Raw genomic sequence first — 11,447 nt, 5'->3', positions numbered from 1 at the left:
CTCCTAGCAGGTCTCTGCAGTTTGGAGCAGCAGTGCCTGGGGCCCTCCAGGGACATTCCCACTGCAGCTCTCCTGGAGCAGCAGGGCTCTCTCCTGGTGCCGTGTGGTTCTGACCCTGGTCCCACAGTCTCCAGACAGAGTCAGGAAAAACAGCAAACTTTCAGTTTCTGGCCTGTGTTACCAAAACCACACCACCAGCAATGATGTAGTTGGTATTGAACAGGGAGTGCTAAAAGATTCTCCCCCTTTTTTTTGTAGCCAGGACAGGTTCTGGCAAAAGGGAGTCATGTAGGCAGACCTGCCAGGGGTAAGGATTCTGTTTGAGATACACCATTCCATAAAGGAAAGAGAGAATGTTTGATATTTGCCAAAGCAAAGCATTCATTCATTCATTCATGTTTTGTATTTTGGTGACACCTGGGACATTGAATAGAGGGATTTTCTTTTCCATAGTAGACAATTCTCTGTTTTACAGGAGCCAATGGTCATTCTGCCACTGGCCCTGAGAGAGTTTAGTTTCAGTTTGGTCAAGAAAACAGTAGCATTGTTATGATGGGAGCTAAAGCCCTTTGGTAGGTATTGATAGGAAGATAGCAATCTCAGTGAAATGCCTGAAAGAATTTTTAAGAGCTCAGGAGAGACCAAGGGATTCATGCTGCCTGCTTCTGAGACCTGGACACCAAGAATTATAAAATACAAAGACTTGTTACAGAAACCAGAGAGGAAGAAGACACTAACAACTACTGAGACTCTCCCTATCCAAGAAAAAGGTAAGAAGAAGACTGAAGAGGTGGACTAATGGTTATAAGAAGTGAGAAATTAGCAAGCAATAGAAGAGAGAATACTAATTAGTGAAGACAACTGCATAACCTGTAAACCAACGAACACCAATTCCTTTGTTTGCTAAAATGTATCAACAGTTAAATGTTTTGATAACTGTTGTATGTGTTTTGTGGAGTGATTCCCACCTGACCAAACTGAATAATGTCAACTTCAATCTAAAAAAATGGTGAGAGAGTTTATTTTGTTGATTTTGGAGAAAAGATTCATGCTGTCATGGTCTAAACCAGCAATTGAGCCCCACAGAATCACACACTCATTCCCCAACCAGGGGAACGAGGGAGAGAATCAGAAGTTAGAAAACTCATGGCTTGAAATAGAGACAGTTTAATGGGGAAAGCATAAGCCACATATTTAAGCAAGGCAAAACAAGGAATTAATTTGCTACCTCTCCTGGGCAGGTAAGTCACACTCAGGAAAGCAGGGCTCCATCACAGGTAACAGTGACTGGGAAAAACAAATGTCATAACTCCAAATGTTCCTGTCTTCTTTCTTTTTCCCTCTCAATTTTATGTACTCAGTGTGATGTCATGTGGAATGGAACATCCCCATGGTCAGCTGGGGTCACCTGTCTCAGCTGTGTCTCATCCCAACTTCCTGTGCACCTCACTTGCCAGTATGACTGTGCAAGAAGCAGAAAAGGCTCCACTTAAGCCCTGCTTAGAACAATAAAAGCATCTCCATATTATCAACACTGTGCTCAGAACATATCCAAAACAAAGCCCCATACTAGCCAGTCTGAGGACAATTGAGCTTAGTAGGACCAAAATCAGCACATACCCCTTCAGTACTCTCTTTCCACTTTCTTCTTGAATACAATGTAGGAAAGAACACAATTTAGCAGCCAGAGGTTCTCTCACTTTAAGTGTTGTTCATGTTTCATTGACCCAAAGTAAACTACTGTCTTCAGTTTGGCACACCTCAGATCTTTGCAGAAAACAACTATCTTTTTTTGTTGTTCAGGGGTTGTTTGAATGCAGCTGTAGCCCCAGTTTGCTGCAGGTCCATAGATCCCAGCCCAGCCACATGGCTACCTGTTAGGAAATGCATTAAAAATAAAGTTAAATTAGAGATACACAGCGATTATGGTTCAGCAAAAGTGTGCTCTTAGCCAGTTAATGAAGGATGAGAAATCAGGTAAGCTGATGTTTGACAGACACAGACAGGGTAGAAAAGAAAGAGCAGGAGCATTGCTAACTGAGACAAAAGCAAGGTCCTGTGCCTGGGATGGATGGACTTAACTCCATGCAGCTGTACAGGCTGGAGGCCAGCTGGATGAGAAGCAGCTTTGCAGGAAATGACCTGATGTTTTTAGTGAGAAAAAGGATCTGTGGTTTTACTTTTTAGTCAAAAAACAAGAATAGTCCTGGGTGTCATTTGCTCTACAAGGTCCATCTAAGGCCAGTGAGAAATATTATTAGTAGCACAAAGGTCATTGAAGGTCAGCTCATTCCCACTGCCCAACCAGGGGTCATCTCAGGTCAAACTCAGAGACAATAATATATGTAAGAAGTCATGTAAGGTCAACCATAATCACTACTACTTCTTTGCCTAGCATCTGAGGTCTAGTTCAATCCAGTGAATTTCACTGGGGTAGTCTGAGGTGCACCTGATTATCAATTCCACTTGAAAATATCCCACATATTTTCTGCAGGATCATCTGACGTGGATTTAATATACAAACAATTGACAAGGGGATCATTTGACATTAAAAGTGCTTTTGTGATGCACAGAAGTCAATTGAAGTGAACCTGAGATTAATTCAGATCACTAGAGGTAATTTCAGGCTTTTGCAGGCTGAGGCCAATTGACATCAACTGAGAGCCACTTACCTGTTTGGAGGTGTTATAATCCAATTAGTAGGAGATGACTTTGCTCAAATTAAGGTGCAAACTAGACCTAAAGCTGTTTTAGCAACACTGATTTTGTAATATTAAGTGAACAGGGGAAAGAGCAAAAGGGAGAGAGAGGGAAGGAGAATGCAAGCAAAGTGTATAATCACCAACCTGTGGATCCAGCAGTGCCCCATTGGTCCATCTTCACCCTCAGCTTCTCAGTGCTGGAGCAGGGGACCCAGTTTGGTCTTCTGTTGGTATGTTCTGTGCAGGAAGGGATGTTGAGTACACAAGGTCTGCCAAGGATTGTCAAATCTATTCATTATTTACACATTTTAGCAAACAATTCTTATTAACGGCAAGCTACACAGTTCTCGTATTAAATGGTGTTCTATCTTCTAGTGATTAAATTATTCCCTTGTTTCTTATGCTAATTAGTCCACATGCTCAGTCTTTCTCCTTTCTCTTCTCTTGACTCAGTGGGTTTCTTGGGTGGATGCTCTGTGAGCTGGTGGATGCAGATCCCCCTGCAGGAATTACCTTTCACCAGCTGGAGTTGATTCAGCACAATTGCTGAGTTGGCTTTATTATTTCTTCCTTATCTTGGGAGTTCTGACAAATGCCTTGTGACTTGTTAATTCTGTTTTCTTGTATCCATTGCCAGTGATACATCCTTCTTCTCAGCCTTTGTTGACCTTCCCTTAGGACCTGACACCTAGACAACAGTACCACATTTATACAGCCCAGTTCCAGGGTCCACAGAGGCATATTTGGGGAGCTTTGTTGATGGTTTCAGATGGCATCTCTCCCATAATCTGTCCCAAACATGATCTTTGCTTGATCAGTGACATGATGAGGTATGAGCAGTTGCATTTTTCACACAGTTTGTCACTGTGATGAAAATTTGTCTGGATACATTAATCAGGATGTGCTACTGCCAGGCCTGGAAGTGGCACCTGTCACAAATTCATTCTTTCTGTGGCCTTAACACTGTTTGAGATAGGTGACTGTGCTCTTTAACCTCCAAGAGAAGGTCACTTAGGCAAATTATCAGCCCCATTTCCACCTAAGAGGTGATTGGAAATCAACTTGTAGCACAGTTAAAGGCTCTAAATACTGTTTGAGATGAACATGAGATCCAAGTAACTGCTTGGGGTCAGTAGAGGTTACATGAGAAACAAATAACTGATCTATGATCACTTTTCAGGAAGGTCATTTGATATCAGCTTGTGGTCTAAGTAACTTCTGAGGGGAAGCTGAGGGGTCAGTTAACCTGGTCTGGCACCATCATGGGCCATGGGTGTACAAAAGGCATTGTTTGAGGCCAGCTAGGCTCTTGTTTGGAGCCTAGGATTATCTGAGGTCAACCTGACATACAGAGACCTTGACAGAGTGGAAGTACACTTGACCTTCAAGAGGTCCTTTAAAGTTACCACTCTTCTCCTTTGCAGGAGGACAAATATTTAAAGTCTGTTTAGTATCCAGTTAAGCAGTCAGGATTCATTTGAGGTCAACAAGAGAGCCTGTTAGGGTTCATGTCAGGTCATTGCAGCCTTTGCTCAATGCCCAGAAGTTCTTCAAATCCAATTAACTGTTTGGTTTGTCCTTTGGCATCAACCTGCCCCTCAATTGGTGCCAATAGGTCAATCACAGTCCTTGACTCCTGTCTGAGGTCATCTGAGCTCCCACTGCAGGATCACCTGAGGTCAACTCTCATGGTCATGGCTCAGGTCAATTCAAGTAAACATGAGTTTAAATAACTTGTGGGAGTCATTGTAAGGTGCAGTTGCCTTCCTTTTTGAGCTTCAAGTCTCAAATGGTGACCTCATCTGAGGTCAAGATGTTGGCAAATTAGATGAAAGAGCTCACCTTGGGACAACATCGAGGTGATCTGCTTAGGGTCATCTAAGGTCAATGCTTGGGGCCAGTTTTACACACAGGAAATTGCCCAGGGTCCTCCTTTTCATTCAACACATTATTGGGAGTCCTATTCAGAACAAGTTAACCTGTAGATGTGTCATCTGATATCTACCTAGCCTGGGATCCTTTAGTGCACAGAGATCACCTGAAGTTCATCCACACCACAATTCCTTATGGTCACTTGAGGCCAGCCTTATAACCACCTAGTAGAACAAGAGGAATATATGGCCATTCCTAGGTGACCACCTCTCCTGCTCTCCTTGATCAGTTGCTGACCTGACTGCTGCTCAGAGGTTTTCAGAGGGCATATTAACACTTCAAATGTCATAGCAGGGGTCATCTGAGGAGAAACATCTCTTTTTCCATCATCAGGTGAGACACCTGCTGAATCCAGGCCACCCTGAGTACACTGTCTAATGTGTTTTAGTACATATTACTGCCTCAAGCTACAGACCATAGAAAAGGTCACATTGGCAGTATCTCTGTGGGACAAGAGTCTGTCAGGAAAAACAGCAGAAGCCAGAGAATGCTGTCTGTGCCTCCCCTCCTCTTCCTCATCTCTCTCTTTTGTCATCTCCTCTCCCTTCTGCCAGCCATGCACAGGTTGGGCTGCCTGCTAAATGTCAAACCTAAATTGTATTATTTTCAATGGAAACCCGAGAAATGAAAGGTTTTAGCCATTTACCTAAATATTCCACACAAAGAGCACCATCAAACTTCCTTTAGGCAACAAAGTTACTTCTTTCCTGCAGAACTTTTCTCTGATTTTTCTTCTTAAACCTTATAAGCATTTTGTCATGACTGAATATTAACATCTAAATGTACCCATGGTATTTTAAAACACTGTTTTGTTTTCTGTTCTGCAAAGTGAACCAATACGTGGAGGCAAATGGACAGAACACTGCAACAGTTCAAACACTCTTCAATACCAAAGAGGAAAATAGGTTTTGCCTAGTTTTAGTTTTAAATTTTTCTTCCCCAGGAGTAATTACCATGAATTGGGAGATCACACTGTCTTCTGGGATAAGCCAAGATATGACAAAGGAAAGCTGAAAAGCATAACAGATTTTCAAATGATCTAGCATAAGGTAAGCACTGGCTGCTCCGTGTGATCACAGCTGATGAGAAGGACCAGGTGAGTCCAGGTGAATCCTTTATCTCTGGGAACAACTTTTCACCAAAAAGTGACTGGCATCAGCATCCAAAGAATGAAAAACAGATACAGAACGTAGCAGATTCGATAACTGTGTGCTACTAATTTAGGTCAGCTCCTTGTTTACACTTGAGGTTGTACAGGCTTCTCACATCAGAGGACTAAAATTATACGAAAAAATGAAACTGTCAAATTAAAGCAATGATATCTATTTTTCTAAAACCTGCAGCTGTTATTGGATTTACAAAGTTTCCTAAGAATTAAGTACACATCTGAACTAAAAAAAATAAATCCAGAGTGTATTGAACAACTAATAATTAAATTATCGAATTTATTTTTTTGTAAAATTGGATTTTGGCTTATGAGACAGGTGTAGAAGTATTTTTCTATAAGTATATTGCCTACTAGAACAGAAACTAATGCTACTACAGTACTCAAACAAAAGAGGAGCTGGAGACCATGTGATAAATATAGAATAGATGTTTATCGCTTTGAGATTAAAAATAAAAATAATTGCATTATTCTCTGTATGTTACTTTCACCTGTTTCCCTTAGTGCTCAGAAACGTTATTTCATTTTATACTTATCAAGAACAGAAACATTGTGAAAATGTTATTTTATTCTTTAGAAATAATATTAAATAGATTGACAAAACCACAACAAATACAAATTCATTTCTAGAAAATACATATGTAATATCCCTTTTGATTTTATTGCACTAACAATAAATGAATAATTTCAAATACACCACAACAGTGAGTAAAAGGGGAAAAAAAAAAAAGCCTTCCTGAGTATAAAGTTTGCAATTTTTGAATATTTTTCATACGTTCAAGCGACATCTCCAATGCAGCAGATGTCAAAAAACCATTTTTCTGTGCATAATCCCCACTGAATTGCTAAGTAAGCTTCTTTTAAGCTCCTATTAAAAAGTAAGCTTATAAATACACTGGTGGATTTTTTGTTTTGTTTTGTTTTTTCAAAACTTTACTGCCTGACTTAAAAATAAACAGGCCTTTTTTTTTTTTTTCCTGAATCCACCAGAATTATAAAATAAATCCCTGTTTGTGCTTTTCAGCATAAACAAATATTGAAACTAATAATCAGAAACTGCTATGGTTTGGTTTGACAAACGATTTCTCTTCCTCTCTAGTTGTCAAGCAGTTGGAGAAAGCCCTGACTTCCACATCTTTCATTTCACATGAACCCCAATTTTAGTGAGTGGGGCTTACTGCTGTCCCCATTAAAGCTGCTGGGGTTTCTTTTCTTCATGTGTTCAGTATGTGCTTCAATCCAAGATCAGTATTAAAACACAAAAGACAATTTAAGAAATGTGCAGAATTTGCAGTAAGAAAGACACCAAAATCTCAAAATATTTTTTTTTTAATTATATTCAATATAATTTATTACTGAATTGTGAAAAGGGAAGGGAGGAATGTCTTTAATCAAGTGCTTAAATTTACAGTTTAGTGAAATGTGAGTCAGCACTCCCAAAAAATGCAAAAAGAAAGGTGAGGCATTATTTATCAGCCAGCAAAATTACTGGATTTTTCAACTTAGTGTCTTCACACATGGAAAAATTAGTGCAAGGATAAAAATATACAGTGGAACCATTTGAAATACCTCATTTTCTTTTTTCATCCACTTAATATTTCACACTGACCAAAATAAAATAGCTATAAAATTAAATACACTACATTTTAACACAGCTAAGTATCTTGCAAGGATCCCCAAATTCACTACTACTGTAATGTAGTATTTACCTTGACAGACACCGACAAGAAGGAATAAGATTAATCTACACTGAGCTAGCTCTACATCATAAGAATTCTCACAATTCTCTCAATTGCTATGAATGCAGAAGCCACCCACTCTTGCAGGCAGCAGGAGCATTGTCAAGAAAAGTTCATCTGAAGAACAATTTGTGCATGCCTTTAAAACCTGTAAGGAAATGAAAGGTGCTCAGGCCCAGCCTGGTCTAGAATTAATTTTATTTGCATAATATATATGTATTCTGAATTTATGGCAACATTTGAGGGTAACAACACTATCATGGCAGGAGTTACCTTGTCTTTGGCTTCAAAGACATATTTTTGTGTCATTTAACTTAAATGAATTTAAAGGCATAAAAATAGTTAGAGATCCTTGAGAGAAAGATCTTACTTCAAAGTATATTTGTATTCATATAAGTACATACCTCCCTAAAGTCAGATTTTAAAATTATAACCACAGGAAGCAGAATTATTGCTTTATAGGTACATGGACCAAAGTTCACCATCAGTCTGCAGAGATGCAATCAAACTATCTCTTTCACAGACAAGCTAAGTTTTCTGGTGTATTGACTTCCTTCCAAAAAATAGGAGCCAAAGGGAACTATGCATCTTGCAAAATAAAAAGTATAATCTGATGGGGAAAAATATGGGGGTTTCTATCAAATTAAGTTAAAAAGAAAAAAACAGTTAGAACCTCTTCTGAATGCTCCCAGAAACTGAAGGCATCTCAGCTAACATGTAGATGATGACTTCAGTGACTGTTTGCAGTGCTGATTGCTTCAACATCAATATCATAATCAATATAAAAACTGGGGACATGTTACTTCCAAGTCCTATGATATGTAGACACTTACTAAATACATCAAATAAATCACAGATCATAATAAAAAGCCCCCTTACACCTTAAAATTCACAGTCAGCTGGAGTGGAAATATGATTTGTTTCTTAATTAGAGTATAAAGTTTTCTAATGACTGACATTTCAACATTAGGGTTTTTTTACTCAACACCAAAGTACAAAGTTGCTTCAATACTGTGACCTGCATCAGAACAGCAGTTGTCTTAGAAATACTTCTGGTGAAGACTTCTTTTCAGTTTTTACTCTACAAAAATCCTATTGCAGAGATTGAATTTTTTTGTTTGTTTTCTGAACTTCAGCTGTAATCAGAGGACATCAGGAGAAACGAATGTGGTTAGTATCTAATATAATTGCACCACTGTTAGACAGCAGTCCTACATTCAGCCTGATATTGACAAATTAAATACCAAATGGATCATAGGATTCTTTGTGACTTCTAAAATCTTTCTTCCAATTGCAATTTTAAAACATTCAGGAACTAAAATATTATAAAGACAGGCAAGTACTAAACATCAAATGACATTCATATATTTGTATTAATATCCAGAATGACAGAATATCCAACTTTATCGACTCAAAATGAGAAAAATTGATGCCTATGGATCCCATAATTTACCACTTTATTGAGCAACTTTTTCTTGGTATGTGAAAAGAATTGAAGACAAAATTCCTACAAAATTTTTCAGTCTGTTATGACTACTTTCTAAACCAAAAATTAATTACTCATATATTCTTGCTTTTTCTCCACATCAAAATCAATGATAAAGAGAAAGCAGTATTTCTGCAATTTCCTGAACAGCCCTTTATGCTCAGGAAAACTGAGCACAGGACTGAGTGGGCTCTGACTGAAAATTAATGATTTGTATGTATATACATTAATTTATTCACTAAAGAGCAGAAAAAACCAAAAACTACTTCCACTTGAAAATCAATGTGTCGCAGTCATTTTCCTAATAAAATGCAATTTGGAACCATGACCCACATTATTTTTAAAAAGGCATTGACAGGACAGTTGATCCAGGCAAGGGGTGACCTGCTCCTGGCAATTCATTAATCTCTACAAGAAAGACCAGCACAAGAACATGGAAGGGGAGTAAATAAAGCTAATTTTTTTCATTCCTTGTCTGTAGGGTCTAGCCAGGGCAGACAGATGTGCACTCAGTCACCTGTATTTTGTGATTTTGGACAAATTCTTGGCAGTGATGAGGGACAGGTTTTGAAGCATAAAAACAGATGTTCTCTGCTTCACAGCTGTGACTCATTCTCAGAAGGCTCATCTGCATCATCAGGTTCTCTGGTGCTTGTTTTCAATTCTATTCCAAAGGCTGGACCAGCAGTTTCCAACTTGTAGTCACTTCTTCTCAAATCTATGGCAAGGAAACACATTCAATAATGCAGCCAAGTATATGTTTGAAAAGCACAAACATCTTGAGCAGTGCCCAACCAATAACTGACGGCAGTTTGTTTGATGTTTCCAGGAGGAAGAAAATCTGGAGCAAGGCAAATAAAAACCAGGGGTTGACAGGCTTGGGGAACTCAGTGGTGTGAGTCCATATGAATGAACCTTCCCTGACTAGATTAATTCAGCTGATTTTCCCCTCCCTCCAGCTGTCACAGACAAAAATAATCAAACCAGTAACACTCAGTTTCTGTTTCAGAATCAAACAGCAATTATTACTCCATGTAAGCAAAAAAGGAAAGCATCTTTCTGCACAGTAAAAAAATTAGTGACTGAAAAGTCATACTGAAATCAATCTATTTTGGCTTTCAGTCTTTAAAATCTGCCACACATCAAACAGAAGCACATCCTACCAAAAATAAAGTGAACAACTGACAACCCAATTAAGCATAAGTAGGGGCTGCAGCAGTGCCAGAAAAGTACCAGTGAATTTTTCTGCCTCTAATGAATTGCAAATTTTCTATTGTTACTCTTTCTTATTCTAAAAATTATTGCGGATATTATCTGTAGTGATGACCATGGAAAAATGGGGTCCCATTTAGCAAAGAAAGGGAAACAATTCAACAGGAAGAAGCTTTCATGCTGAATGCCAACATCAGGTTGATGAGCTCTCTCTCCTACATGGATGCTAGGCAAAAGAGCAGTGTTCTCATGTCTGCTTTTGCACAGGAAGACTATGCCTACCAGAGTCCTTCAGCTCAGCAGATTTCAGTCCCTGTCTCTATAACACATCAAGGCCTTTACTTTGTTACACTTATAAAGTTATAAAACATATATAATATATATAATATATATATAATATCTAATATATACAATATATAGATATATGCATAGGTATAGGTATAGATAGAGATAGAGATAGATAGATTAAAAATTAATCTTTACTTTGCATACCAGGAAGTTTCAGCTTTCTGCAGCAAGAATTACAACGATGCTTTGCAATAAAGTTTCTTATTGCATCTTCTCCTAGGTTTGCTGGTCCAAACATCACCTTTCCAGATCTGAAAGAAATATTCTTTAAAAATCAATGAATCTGAAATGAAGTATTTATAGGGAAGGGAGATTATGCCATTTTAAAATTTTTTACATCAGTTAGCTCTTTTTGTCAAGACAATCAAAGGTTAATAATATACATTACAAGTTTCTTAGATGTGAGAAAACTGTCAGTTTCAGCAAAATATTCCCTACATATATCCCACACTACTTTTCTTTTTCTCTAAAGGCAGGCAGGACAGACCCATCAGTCCCTACTAGAAAACTCAGAGGAAATCTGGGCACAGTGACATTTTGATGTCATTTGCCATAATCTGTGTGACTCCACTGCAGCCACCACTCATTCCCAAGTAGTTTGGTTCTAGATTGTGGCCATGTGAGAACTAACAGAGCTAACAAGGATTTATTTTTTCTTCAGTTAAAAGCAGAAAAGCAAAGTCTAGCAAAACCCTAGTCACAAAAACATGCAGCATAGAAAAAAAAATTAAAATGCCAAAGTCCACAGTTATGCCACTGATAAGTAAGGTTTTGAAATGTATTGTCATGGTCCTGTGCTCATTTCCATGTGTCTACTGTCTGACCAATTAATCAATGCTACTAGGGAGTCAATTTCTGGAAGT

General features: G+C 38.4%; 1 protein-coding gene across 3 annotated transcripts in view; it reads right to left on the bottom strand.

The window, feature by feature from the left end:
• Positions 1–6,740: 6,740 nt before the first annotated feature.
• The window catches only part of TRPM6 (transient receptor potential cation channel subfamily M member 6), an 80,894-nt gene continuing 76,187 nt past the window's right edge, over positions 6,741–11,447 (bottom strand). For all 3 annotated transcript variants that reach the window (XM_079331456.1, XM_079331457.1, XM_079331458.1), the window contains 2 exons: positions 10,729–10,835; positions 6,741–9,742 (listed from right to left, as the gene is read on the bottom strand). In XM_079331456.1, coding sequence (XP_079187582.1) covers positions 9,621–9,742; positions 10,729–10,835 — 229 coding nt within the window. In that variant the 3' untranslated portion in view covers positions 6,741–9,620. The remainder of the gene's footprint in view (positions 9,743–10,728; positions 10,836–11,447) is intronic.

Source organism: Erithacus rubecula (genome assembly GCF_903797595.1).
Source record: "Erithacus rubecula genome assembly, contig: SUPER_Z_unloc_4, whole genome shotgun sequence".
Taxonomy (NCBI): domain Eukaryota; kingdom Metazoa; phylum Chordata; class Aves; order Passeriformes; family Muscicapidae; genus Erithacus; species Erithacus rubecula.
The sequence above is the reverse complement of the archived record's forward strand: the minus strand, read 5'-3'. Positions and strand labels throughout refer to the sequence as shown.